The sequence below is a fragment of the Enoplosus armatus genome, chromosome 3 (genome assembly GCF_043641665.1).
Source record: "Enoplosus armatus isolate fEnoArm2 chromosome 3, fEnoArm2.hap1, whole genome shotgun sequence".
NCBI classification, from domain to species: Eukaryota; Metazoa; Chordata; class Actinopteri; order Centrarchiformes; family Enoplosidae; genus Enoplosus; species Enoplosus armatus.
In genome coordinates this window covers 16334025-16348446 of record NC_092182.1, presented here as the reverse complement: position 1 = coordinate 16348446, position 14422 = coordinate 16334025, and the positions used below count along the sequence as shown (strand labels likewise).

Here is a 14422-nt window from a genome sequence, read left to right as displayed (position 1 = left end):
TGAATGGACCCATTAGCACTTTTCAAATAGTGCAGCTCTCTGGTTATGCCTTCTAGCATTAGAAAAATAGTCTTATGTAGAGGCGCAGTATAAAAAGCTATGATCATAGGCTTTCAAGCTTATGAGCTAAATTTGAAGTTCAAAGCTAATTAAACAAAAGGGAAGTCTTTAAAGGCCACATTAGGTGTCTGTAGTATTAGCTTTAATAGTTTTATATTGTTTGAATGCTCTTAGAAACAACAGTGGCAGAGCAGAGATTAGGTTTTCTAACCTGGTAACCAGGAAGGCAGCATTTCAACAGAATGACCAGAATGGTATCTATAAATTTCAGCAGGATTTATTACCTTGGTTCAACCAATTAGCTTCCGAGCAGTTCTCAGGACATATACTGTGTTGGTGAAATTACATCACATGGGACCCTGAGTGAGCAGTGACCCTAACTTCACCTCGCCCTCTCACAGCTTTTATGACCTCCTCCCCTAAACCCCCCTAAATCCCCCCCCCCCCCCCCGTCCCGTCCCGTCCCTCACACCTCTTAACCTCTGGTATTCATCCCATTTTCATCTTTCCAAATAAACCTGCCACCTGCCCTCCTGCTCGGGGGGCATGTGGTCATGTGGCTCAGCTTACCATGAGGGCACGGCAGCGCAAACCGCAGCTCAGCTGACGGGTCGAGCTGCTCTACCATTTTAAATAACGTCCAGCCCTCGATGGCTCATTGGTTACATGGTTGTTGTTGATTTGTTTATGGCTGAAATTAGCTGTGTGTTACTGTGCTGATGGTTATTGTTACTCAAATTATATTATTTAAAGTATTAGGTCTGCTGATATCATTATATTTAGTGTGCGATATATGCCCATGAACCATAAATGAAAAGAGGGTCTAGTTAGGAGCCGAAACAATTCGAAATTTGATCAAATTTAGCAATTTGATAATCGATTAATCGTTAAAGTAATTTTTCTTGCTTCTAAATTGCTGCTTTTCTTTGTGTTAGATGGTCGTAAACTAAATATTTTGGGTTAGTTAGTAGGACAAGACAAGCAATCTGATGGCGTTACCTTGGGCTTTAGGAAGATGTGTCATTTCACAAACCAAACAATGGATAGATTAATCGATGAAAATTAAATGAAAATAACTGTTATTTGCAACTCTAGTGTAGTTAATGTAATTATATGAGAAGACAGCAACATGGGGGCAGATACATCCCCTATATGAGCATCACATGTGTTTAATGTGTTTAGAATTCATTTTCTCATTACTTAGCAGGGATTTTGATTCACGTAGGCATATTATTATTATATTTAGAAAATAAATTCAAAGACCAGAAGGAAATAAAATGCTGTCCTCTTTGAGTTCTTTGGGTCGAGGGTCATTAGGAGCTAAGGTGGTCTGTTTTATCCCCTGTAGTCAGGTGTTAACATGGACTGTCCATCTGGCCTGTCAGTCTCTCAGACACTGGAGGTTTAGACCCTGACTGAGTCCAGACGGTTGTAACTTGCGGTCCCCATGCAGTTGCTCTCCCTTCCTTCCCTCCCTCGGTCTCCCAGGCCTCCTCCTGTCCTGACTTCTTCACCGGCTCTGCCCTGTGAGGGAGGTGCAGAGGAGTCGTCCCGTACCAGGTACTGCGAGTGATATAATGGTCTGTGTATTTAGAGCTGTTACTGTTTGGGTTGTGGAGAGGTTATCCAGTGACATTTTAATCGTCTTTCGGCCTTCTTTGCTGTGGCATTAGTATTAATCTGCAGGATTAAATCCCAGCCAGTCAGACACTGGACTGGCTGTCTTGTTGTAGAGCAGAGGGGGAGCGTGCTAACAGCCAGAACGGCGGCGCACACTTCCCTGCGCACAGGCAAGGATGTGCTTATCAGTGACAAACCAAGGTTTTCATTCTGGAGACATCAGATCTCTGATGAGATGATGGTTTATTAACACACCCAACTGTCTCAGAAGGGACAGGGTTGTTTTTATCAGTGAGAAACCACAAATTGTCACTCGTCTCTGTCATTACTCTCCCATCAAAAACCCACAAACTCTTTGCTATCTTGTATTCAGACATAAAATTCTGTCATCCTGAAATGATTTTCTTAAACAGATTGTAGGTCAGTTTACTCATCATGGAGAGCACTTTTCAGCCTGTGAAAAAGGCTGTATGGTGTCTTCTGTGGCTCTGGATAGAGTTTGAAAGATGAGGCCATTTTACAGACAGGGAGGGCCCAATGCAAGTTGCTATTGGGTTGCATTATGGGAAATGTAGGATTCAGTGATTTTGCAGCTTGCCTCATACTATGGACTAAAAGTCAGGATATCTAAAGATATGTTGTAGTTGCTGTATCTTGAAACTTATTTTGATCCACTTCTTACAAAAGAAAAGATGAGTGTTTGTTGAACCTTGTTGAAAATCAAATGCGGTGATACAAGTGAAACTGTATCTGCAGAGAAATAATATGATAGTAGGACAACATGTAGTTTCAACACACCAAAGATAGCCATTTCTTCTTGTCATGAAATAGGTCTATTTATTTTAAATCTTTCTGTTACATTCCAAAAATTATTATACAAATTAAGCCAAAATGAAGCATCTCTTTGTCAGATATCCTTAATCTCATCAAAGCAAACTGGTTCATTTTATTTTTAGAAATCAATTCCTTGTTCCTCTATTACAGCAAATAAAGTGGCACTGATGTGAGATATATGAGTTACTGAAGCAAAGCTGTGTTGTTTACGTTGTAGTTGAGGGATATCAGTGTTGACATTACCCTCCTCGGCTTGTGCAGAAGCCATTTACGTGGTTCTTACAACCTTGAATGATAGAATATCGCAAAGCATTTTAAACTGTGTGAATTAAAATGATGTGCCAAATTATAAAGTGAGGTGAAGGAAAGTTATAGATAATTTAGATACTCGGAGATGCATCACCGGCAGAGAATCAGATGAGTGTCGGTGTAATGCCAAAGGATTAAGCTTGCATGGCAAAGATGGTGTTGGCACCGCTGCACAGCAGAGATCAAGTTCTGTGAAGGCACGCACACATGTATGAAAGTCAGGATACAGCCACAGAAATGCTCTCAGATTTTCTGCAACACTGCTGCTTGATATTTTATGAAACAATATTGATTGGGTGGTACAGAGAAAACGAAATGCTTTGAGAATCCCTCTATTACGCCCAGACAAAGACTTTCTCACAGCTTTGCCTTAATTCAATTCAAGAGCACAGAGACAATCTGAATTACCACTGTGTGTTACTGTGGTGTTGTAGCTAAAACTGCCCGGTCAGAGCTCTTTCTCTAATCAATGGATACTGTTGAATATAGGATGACAAGAAGAGAATAAAAGCAATATTTACATGACTAATTCATATGTTTGGCTTTAAGTCTGAAAAAAAAAGTCCTCCACTTTATTACAGTGAGATGTTTTGTTCCTAGAATCCACCAAAACCAAAGGAGTAATTGACTTGACTAAATCTAATTTCCTCACAAATTCCTCACAGACTCTTTCGTCTTTTATTCATGATGTTCCTGAAAGTTGTGTGAATATGTTTTCGAGTAAGAATTCATTTTTACCCTTCAGGAGCTCTAAATTAAATTCCATAAACGCAGGTCAGCGAGAGACTGTCTTTGCTCTTTCTCTCTCTTCCTCTTTCTCTTTCTCCTTTCTCGTTAACCTTCATCCCCTCCGGCTTCCTGTTTAGCACTGCAGCTGCTCCTACATTATAAGTGTGCTAAATGTGAATAGAAGCATAAAGGCATTGTGCGTGTGTGTGGTGTGTCCCAGTGCAGGAGAGTGTGTGTGTGTGTGTCTGCCTTATTGGTTTGCAGACGCAGCCTTGTGTCTTCCCTCAGATCATGTGGCCTGATGTTTAATTCTCTTATTCCAAGAGTACAGCAGTGAGGGGGGCTCAGACAACTATCTGCTGAATTTGGCGCTATGTGCATCTATAAATACACCAGTCACAGAGCACGTTTCATTTCCTAAGATAACTTTTGCCTCACAACCATACCAAACATGCTCATGCTAATAATGTATAATCTGTGGCGATATCTGTTTCGTGTCTTTTAGTCTAGGGTTTCCATGTCTGTTGAAATAACTTATGAGCCCTTTGTACTGTGAGGTCATCCTCTGAGTGAGGTTTGGACTCCGCTGTCAACATACTGTAAGAAAGGCAGGCGGGCATGTCCGTGTTGTTGCACAGTTGCCATGTTTGGACCTGAATTGGAATTCATTTCTCGCCGTGCAATACTACAGTAATCTTTCTTCATTGTTTGCTCTCACCAGCGAGATGATCTTGTCGTGCACACGCAGGGAATTCACTTCATTGAGGAACAGGTTTTTTCATGATGGAGAAACTAGAAATGAAACCTGTCATTAAAAGATTAGAGAGAGTTTCGGGTGTCTTGATAGTTTTAATTCACATTTGGACATGTTGTATGATTGCAGTATGTCTTCAGTGCAAAAAAAAAACAAACCATCGTATTGAGTCCATCTGACTATATTGTAGCCCTAAAAATCATAACTTTTCAAATAAGTTTAGAAAAAAATCAGCCTGTGCAGTAATATGAATAACATAACATAAAATACAATTTTTTTTTTTTATATTTCTAATTTCTAATTTACTCTTACTTTACCGGCAGATTTGTTCACTCAATTAAAGTTTAGTGTTGGAATGTAACTAAACACATTTACTCAAGTACTGCACTTAAGTAGCAATTTGAGGTACTGGTACTTTACTTGAGTATTTCCAATTCAATGCACTTTATACATTTACTCTACTACGAAGTGAAATACTATAGTTTTTACTCCACTACATTTATTTGACAGCTGCAGTCAGTAGTTACTACAGGGGTAAGGGTTAGTAAGATTTTACACGCAAAACATGTGAAATATGTTGCATTTGTGCAGATTAACTAAAAAAATGTGGAGAAACCTCAGGAAGAGCAACAGAGGAGGGATTCCTCTTCCAGGACAGACATGCATGCAATAAATAGATATATAAAGAGTAGACAGAAATGGCAGTAGTACAGTTACAAAATGGAGAAACAGAATGGCAATATCAGTTGAATAAAGTGCAAACATATATGACAAGTGCTCTGTGTGAATTACTCTAACTGGTTCCACTGGGTCACTAGATCTTGTCTAGCATCAACTTTCCACACACACACACACCTCACTTTATGAATGGTTGACAAATGCAGAGCACTGCTTTAACGCTCTGTTCAACCTCCTTGAAGCTATATGTGTCAAGCTGTGCAGACCTGATGAGATATTTTCCACCTTTAGGAACAGCAGCTCATCCTGTGTCCGCCTCAGACCTCATCAAGTCTCAATCCCAAAGACAATTAGGACAATCCAATAAGCTTTACTGTAATGCCGACCTCATGCCAAGCCCTGCAGCTCTCTTTGTGTGTCCATACTGTCGTGGCTCAGCTACATAAACAATATATCCTCAAACTGGACACAACGGAGACAGAATAAATTGACAAATTGAGCTAAGATTTAGCGAGGGGAAATGGGAGCTTGTGCTGTATCTGTGTGGAGTAGGGATGAAGTTTCAGGGATATTCTGGGCAGACACCAATAATTTCCCCCCAGCTGTTACGAGGTGACCACAGGGCTTTATATAAATCAAGGGACTGTCGTACAATTTATGCAGTAAGAGTTTGAATAGAAAGCTCAAGGCATCCCTGTGAACATCCACACCAGACTACAGGGATCAGATTACTAAAACTAGTATTCTCTCACTTCCAACTAAGGCCGTTAGCCGAGCGAGCAGTGCCAGTTGGTGTGCCCTTGAGTGAGACAGCGCCCCACTAAGCACATGTCGATCTGGGGATTACATTCAGGGGTTTAGGAGGGGAAAGGAGGCCGTAATCTGAAACTGTTGTGTCTTGTTGCTGTGCACTTTTCTTAATGCCATGCTATCATGCAGCATGCGTTGGTATTGTATGACTGTTGCCCGAGGAAGTTCAGCTGGGGAAACTATTTTTGTCTCACCAGATGAGTGCTGCCCCATTTTTTTAGCGCCAGAAAAGATGGTAGACGTTTCCATTTAGCCTGCTGTTAGAGTTGCTAACATGTCAAGATTACTTGAAGGTAGGTGAGGAATAGCTCAACATTTTGGGCGATACCTTCATTGGCTTTCTTGCTGAATGTTAGTTGAGAAGATTGATACTACTCTCATGTCTGTACAATAAATATGAAGCTACAGAAAACAGCCAGTTAGCTTAGCTTAGCACAAGACAGCCGGCCTGGTTCTGTCCAAAGTCCACCTACCGGCACCTCTAAAGCTCACTAATTAACATGGTATATCTCATTTGTTTAGGTGGTCCCGTTTAGGCTAGCTGTTTCTCCTGTTTGTAGTTTCTGGTTGTAGCTTCATATTTACAATACAGACGTGAGAATAGCATCAATCTTCTAATCTAACCCTCAGCAAGAGAGCGAATAAGTGGATAATATAAAAGATCATTTTAGTTTATTACGACTGGGGTCTTATTTTCATAGCACTGGCAGTCCTATTGCTAATAATAAGATCTTTTTGCTGAGATCTGAAAAAGCAGCAACATCTCTGACAAAAAAATCTGGCGGGTCAAGAGAAACAGCAGCCAGAAGATTTATTAAAGACACTGAGTCACATTGAGTCGCCCTCTTCCCAGGCTTCTACTCATCTGTCCTTGATGACAGTTGAAACTACTTTCAACCAAAGAAATAGTCCCTATTGAAAGTGTTCAATAGGGAATGTGTTCTGCGGACACATTGTTGTTGACGTTTTTAAATGTCAATTTTTAATGCTGTGAGTGAGCACCCCAAACAAATGTCAAATTTTATTGGGATCAAACATCTCAGACTGATCTGCGTGGCTAGATACAATGAGAGGTTTGTCAGAGTATATGGTTTTTGTAATGTGGGTGAACGGGCCCTTTAATCAGCATTCTCCGTGGTGAGCTATTTGCAAGTGAAGTTCACTCTTGGCTAACCAAGTTCAAGATATCACGATTAAACCAAACCTGTATACCAGCACATGGCAGCCCTGGTTTGGTCACACAATTACTACATCAGGGTTCAATAAACAAATATGTTGATTAGCTCCATGTTCAAGTGAAATAACAGCTCAATCCCCATCACGCTCCAGTTAGTACAATATTGACAAATTATTCTTCAAGCAGGTCAAACGCTCTGCTTTTAGAATAGATATTGATATGGTTGCGATGTGTTGTGTTTCACTGTGATTATCCGCCATGCCAGCATGAAAATAGCCAGGGCTTATCCGGGTATTACCATGCCATTATATAGCACTAATTAAAAAATAAAGCATTTCTTCTCTTGCCCAGCTGCTATTAGACCCTGTTTAGCCTACAGGTTTGCTTTGAAACGCTCCCTCATTACAGCGCCTCAAAGAAATATCATACAATAGCGAGTTGAAAAGGGCAATGCTTGAATGGAGTCTTAAAGGAGAGGCTGTACTTGGCCTTCAAGTATACATTCCTTCAGCTCAGTGCTTCCTCTGTGGTCCCGCTCCCCTGGCCCACCCCCCTCCCACTCAAGACTCAGTTCCCACAGGGGACTCGGCCAAAGCAAACTCCTCAGAGGAAGTCTCCCTCTTTTACCAGTGAGAGAGGGAGAGAGAGAGGGATGTCCTATCATCTGGCTCAGTGGGACCTGCTAGGCAGTAGGATGTGCGAGGAGGGTGTTATGACTCCCTGTCCATGCTATGTCTATGATGTGGTGGTGAGTTAAGCCCGTGCGGCTGCTCTCCTGTGAGGTCAGTGTCAGATTTAGCCAGTAGGTCCCTTGTGGTGTCTGGGAGTGTCTGTTTTCTGACTCTATTATGTCTAGCGCTCATAGCCTTCCTGGAGCTGTAAACCTCAGGGTAGAAATAGTACCAGACAGGCAGACATCCTTTGTCGGGAAAACAACAGTCACATCAGTAATTACAGAGTCTGATTACAGCAGGGCAGCGGTTCTTAGAAAACCACCAGCCTTGAGTCAGGCAGGTGAGGGGTCGAGTCACCATTGCTGAGCAGGACACAGTCAGCTGGAGATCTGGGTTAAAATAATTAACCTACAGTAGCACAACCAACCCATACGCTGTGTGTGTGTGTGTGTGTGTGTGTGTGTGTGTGTGTGTCTGTGAATGGGTGTGTGTGTAATGTGGTTTCTGGTTAGACAGGTAGAGACATTTGTGAGTCAGGGAAATATGAGGGGAGTGTCCAGACAAACATGGCATGTACATCTCAACCAACAGTATGAGATTTCATAAACTTTTAATTTAGTTATGGATTAATTGGTTACACTTTACTTTAACCCCCCCCCCCCCTTTTAGCATTTATAAACATTTAATTAATGGTTTATGACACTAATTTAGTTGTACGTACATATAAGGACATTAAGTATCATTTATTTGTTTATACACCAGCCTCCTCTTACGAGTGACAGATACATTAATAAATGCTTATATCTGCATACAACTACATCACCATTTCTACATCTTTACATAGGCAGTGTTTAAAATGCTAAATAGGGGGTTAAAGTAAAGTGTTACCAATGAATCTGACAAATGTACAATCAGATAAGTACACAAATATAATAATGAAAATCAATACATAAAAGCATGAAAATCAATAATTATGGATATAAGTACAAATACACAATAGGCACATTTCACAGAGAACTGATGAGTAATAACAACAGACCAGACATGTCATCATAATGGCTGTCAAAAAGCTAAAGAAAAGAGATGGATCTTAAGACAGGAGGAGGAAGAATGAGGGGGAAAGCCTTAACTGGGAGAGTGGAATGAAGAGCAGTGATTGGTCGGCACATCTGAGGGTCTGAAGGTCGCCATTTAGTCTATAAGATGCCAGAAAATAGTGAAAAATGCTGATCACAATTTCCCATAGCACAAGGTGACGTCTTAAAGTTGCATTTTTTGTCCGTTCAATAGTCCAAAGATTCAATTTACAATGATATAAAGATAGATAATAGATATTTGCTTGAAAAAATAACATAAATGATTAATTGAAATGATTATCAAAACTCTTGGTTTGGTATCTGTAGTTCAGGTATACATTGACAGACTTGACTAACACCTCCGCCCTTGAGCACACATACCCTTCCACACACACATATGCATGTCTACACCCGCAACCACACACCTCCCCACGCGTCCCGACGCCCACTCATAGCTGTGTGCGCGCACACACACACACACACTCATGTAGCGTCTGGTTTCATGTACAAAAGCTGTGAGACGTGATTCATTACCAGCCGGGTTTCTCGCTTAATGCTGAATGAGGTTTGTCATTAATTTCCATCTTGAGGTGATTACAGCGAGCAGCGATTAAGGTTTCACAACTACACACAATCCCGCAGGAGTGTTTTCCATTGAGGATTTTGAAGGTAGACAGAGTAATCATTTGTACACGCAGACGAAGAGATGGGAGTGTTTGCCATTCCTGGAGGCAAAATGTCACAGCGGTGAGTAAGAGAGTAGCAGGCAGGTCTGTGCTGGCCTCTGCCCCTGCCCAGGTAAACATATCCTCTGTCTGACAAGTGCAGACCTGAGGCCTGAGGAGGTTAGCTATCTCAACACATGCTCCCGCAGCTTGCCGCACACACACAGACATACGATATATACAATCAGGGGCTCTGGAGATTCAGTATTTTATGGCAGATGCTTCCCTCACCAGGTTTTCTAGGTGCAGTCTCCCTCAAACATTTCATGACTCTGTGACCCTACGTTAACACGCAACTCTCTCTGAACACTTCAACTCAATCGTCTGTCAGATCTGAGTGCAATTACTTTAACTCGTCTCCCTCTCCGTCTCCCTCTGTCTCTATATTGCAATATTTCTGTGGTTTGGGGAGTCGATCTGCTCCACCTGATGGCGCCTCTTCTGCTTGGCAGGGAGCAATGTAGCCCTACTGGCTGCCAGCCAGACCAGCTTGAGTGTCTGCTCAGCTCAAAGCTCTGCTCACACACACACACACACACACACACACACACACACACACACACACACACACACACAAACATGCAGACATGCCAAGCTCAGAGACTGAACGCTTACACAGACGCATCTTCTGTCCTCCTTGTCTCTCTGTGACTTATTTTTCTGTTTGTCTAATTTTATTGCTCTCTTTGACTCTCTGCTCTTTTACTTTAAGACTGAGTTGTAAGAAAAGTCACGTCATGTTCTGACAAATCTGCGTGTTGCTTATGAATAATGACATTTGCAGTCATACAGTAGCATTTTTAGAAGTTGTGGGCTCTTGAAATATCCACTGTACTCCATGATGTAATATCTGCTCTTTATCTCTGCAAGGATCACTATGATTAACCGCCTATTCTCTCTCCTCTCTCCTCAGTCTCCCAGCCCGGTCCCAGCCAAGAGGTCCAAATTCGACAAATTGCAATCTTCATCAGCTGACAAAGACAGGAAGCCTGACTGGTTACAATCGCTGGCAAAGTCTGCACACAAGGTTTGTATGCTTTATGTCCGTGTTGCTAGTGTGAAACCGGATTTGATGTTAAGCTCAAAGGTCAAAAGTGGGACATAAAAGCCACTGTTCTTTTGATATATCACACTATCATCTATGTATGACCTCTCGTCATTCGGCTCTGTTAAATGAAGAGAGGGGCCTTTGAGTGTGTTCGTCGCGGCTGATTTAATGTTCTAGTGGTGGTTTACTGTGAGTTTAACCAAGCTTGTTGTTTCGTTTGTTGTTCCAGGATCTGAAACAGGTCCAACTAAAGCAGAGGCCCTCTGCTTTCCGCCCCTGGTCTCCTAAAGGAACAGAAAAAGAGAAACCAGCTACTCAGAATGAGGTGGAGAGGTGAGTCACCTGAGAAAAGCTGTTAGTTAGCTGTGATGGTTTCAGTTTTAAAGAGATACAATCTGTTAAATCAACCAGTGAAATGCTTTAAATATACCTGCATTGCCTCCACAGGTCCTACTCAAAGAGTCACGAGACTTTGGCGGCTCCCAATCTGACACCAGCTCCCCTGGCCCCTCCGGTCCATCCCAGGGACAGCCACGCTCCTGGCAGGGGGGTCCCAGCCATTTCCAGGCCGCCACAGGAGCTGCATAATGGAGACGCACAATCTGCAGCAAAACCGGCCTCCTCCAGTACCGCCAACCAACCCGACGACATGGACACAGATGGAGAGATTGATGTGGATGACTGTGATGATGGTGAGTACCACCCATCACCAGGAGTTTGAAATTATCCAGGGAAACTGAAAAATTCAGAGTCAGTCGACGTAAGACACAGATTTTACAGTTACAACTTGCATTACTTAGTAAGCCCCACGGGAAAGAAGCCATGGCAGAGCTGGTTCAGAGTGATTCCTTTGCAACTCCGCCACCTGGTGTTTAATGGAAGAAATACAAGAAAGATTAGAGTTGTCTGCAGATTTTGCTGTTATGTTGCCACAATAAACATGTAGCTCTTCTGCTTAATCATAGTATATATTACTTTTTTGTAATGTTTTGCAACAGGAGCTGTAGAAAATAAGTTTTAGTTTTGGTTTCATGTTTAGTTTTCTTGCTGATACACGATGAAAAATGTAGGTACTTCTGCACTTCTGTTGCCAGAGGGTATGTGGAAAGACCGTGGACCACTTAAAAATAAAAGTTACGATGAAAAAACAACAACCAAATAGCTATATACCCAACACTGAGTCCCCTGTAACGCCTGAACACCATGTTGCAATTGAAAGTGTGTGAAAACTAGTTAGCAAGCTAGCAGAGGTTGAGACGGTTAACTAAAAGTAAGGGATGAATGGTTACAATACAGTAGATAGCTTAAAGTAATGGGTAAACAGATGAGATAGCTAAAAAATAATGGAAAAATTGTTGAAATAATGGATAAACCACTGGAATAGTTAGTTAAAACAATGGGTTAAAATAGAGCTAAAAAGTAATGGAAATAGTTAGCCAAAAGTGGTAAAATTAATGGTGAAATAGATAAAAGTAATGGATAAACAATTGCGACGTCTAGGTTCTGCCTATCCAAGTTTAGTAGTACAAATGCAAACTTGAATTATTAAAGGGTACTCTCTCTCTAGCAGCGCTAACAGCTTTAACAGCGTTGTCACAATAACAACGTTCTTTGAGAATTAACACAACAGTATTCTTCAATCATTGTTAATATTAAAACTCTCTCTCTCCCTCAGGTCCAGTGCCAGCTTCCTCCCTGGCTTCTCCTCCGTCAGCTTCCACCAGCGTGTCTCAGACTCTGACCCCACAGAGTGTTGCTCGACCTCAAGAGGGACCCGCCTGGCTGTCGGGGACCGTTTGCCCAGAGATGGACACCCTGAAACAGATGTTGTACGGTGGTACGGACACCAAAGAGGCCAGGGAAAAAGTCCTGCAGGAGATTGTCAGGATGAGAGTGAAGCAGGAGGAGAAGCTGGCAGCTGCTGTGCAAGCTAAACGCAGCCTTCAGCAGGTATCACCTCCTGTTCTTGTGAAATATATGTAATAAAAATGAAAAGACAGTAATCTGCGGATGAATATTAGTGTTTTAAACATGAGATGATTGTGATGTTTTTACAGGAATTGGAGTTTGTGAGGGTGGCAAAGAAAGGCCGCCTTCGTGAGGCCATCGAAGCCAAGCGCAACCTGCGAAAGGAGATTGAACGCCTTCGCGTGGATTGGGAGAGGAAGATGAGGGACGCGGAGGAGTCCTGTGGGCGGCTGAAGAGAGAGCTGGAGAGGGAGAGACAGCTGCGAGTTTGTGACAAAGGCTGTGAGGCCGAACGTCTCCGGGTCAAGTACTCCACTCAGGTAAGATTTCCACAAGATGCACATAATAAATCATTTTTGATCCTGTCCCTCATTTGAAACACAAATGAATCGGGAACTTATACTGACTGCTGTCTGTGTTGTGCAGATTGAAGAGTTGCATGTGCAGCTGCAGCAGGCAGAAGCTGATCGCGAGCAGCTGAGACAGGAGCTCCAGCAGGAGAGAGAAGCTCGGCAGAGCCTGGAGAGCGTTGTTAAAGACCTGCAAACCCAGCTGGCCCTGCAGGCCGACAGCAGCCATCCTGGAGACTCCAAGGACGCAAACACAGACGCACACAGACAGACCACACAGCACACCAATGGATCCTAAAGTTGCACATTCAGAACAGGAGAAAAAGGACTCAATAAAAAGGAGCATGGTCAAGGATTTTGTTGCACCTCCTGTTAGGGAAAAGAAACTCAGCAAAATGCAAAGTCAGTTTTGTAGAGGAAAAATCTGTCATATATAATATGATATGATATAAGTCAATATTATTATGACAATATATGAATTTTATGAAATGGACTGGAAAGTAGCATGATGTCTGAGCATGTTGTAGAGCGTGAAAATTAAGAAAGACTTCTTCAGTGATGAACACATCTCTCCAGTGACGTCAGAGCCCTCGGTTAGACACCTGACGCTGTCCAAGGATTTTATTTTGGTATAAGCTATTCTAAGATGTGCAAATATAGCCACATAACACTACTTGAATATGAAGGGAAGAAACATGTTGCGCCTGGTGAAACATGAGCAGATGATGAAACTCTTGGTGCCACAAAATATTGGTACACTCATAGGTGTCATTGCAGACCACTGGAAACAAGAGACACCGGTTTACCACTATTTACTTTTAATATCAGCTTGCTTTTTATAACTGTGTAGAGGATGTACTTTTTAAGAGATATTGCTTGCGCAGCACTGTTATTCCACAGGCAAGAAAAAAACATCCATATACAAACATGTACGCATGTATACCAGCTTGTCTACCTTTTGTATTTTATAAACCTGAAGTATTGGAGGTTATGTGGGCTGCCTTCAGGTCCACCACTGTTTTATGCTTAGATATTTTATGGAAGTGTTACTTTTTAATATTATGATGCAACTTTATTTGTTGTTTGAACAATGTTTTCCAGTAATGTTTTTTGCAACCAGACCATGTAATAAATAGCAAATATTCTTGCCCACAGTAGTGCAGATAAGTCTACAAATGCCCTCCAAAAAGAGAAAAAAAAACTTTGATGGCTGTCTGTTTTTGTTGAAATGCGGTACTTCTGATTTTCTATTGAGTATTGTAAAATAATTTATATTCTATAATAATTTGCTGCCTATCAAAAGAAAGCATTCATTTTTAGTCACTGGTTTTAGGTCTCTTAAATCAACAAATGCTGTTTATATGAACAACATTTCTACATATATACAAAATATGAATATATATTTTTTTACTTTAAGAAAAGGAATTGCACTTTTTAAAGAAAAGAACCTTGCATTGCGCATTGTACTCCCTGTTACATTTTTTCAAAACACAAGTTAACATGAACTTTGAATTTAAACACACTTTCCCTCAGTATCCTCTGATGTAAATACAATGATATTGTAAATAAGATATTTGTTGGTATGTTTGCTTGCTCCAGACTTAAATTGA

At 41.6% G+C, this 14422-nt stretch overlaps 1 protein-coding gene across 1 annotated transcript in view; it reads left to right on the top strand.

The window, feature by feature from the left end:
* skib (v-ski avian sarcoma viral oncogene homolog b) overlaps nt 1-14191 on the top strand; it is a 32014-nt gene extending 17823 nt beyond the window's left edge. Inside the window, exons 2-7 of the mRNA XM_070902817.1 lie at nt 10360-10473; nt 10724-10827; nt 10942-11186; nt 12170-12444; nt 12552-12782; nt 12889-14191. Of these exons, the coding sequence (XP_070758918.1) occupies nt 10360-10473; nt 10724-10827; nt 10942-11186; nt 12170-12444; nt 12552-12782; nt 12889-13110 (1191 nt within the window). The 3' untranslated portion in view covers nt 13111-14191. The remainder of the gene's footprint in view (nt 1-10359; nt 10474-10723; nt 10828-10941; nt 11187-12169; nt 12445-12551; nt 12783-12888) is intronic.
* Nucleotides 14192-14422: the final 231 nt, after the last annotated feature.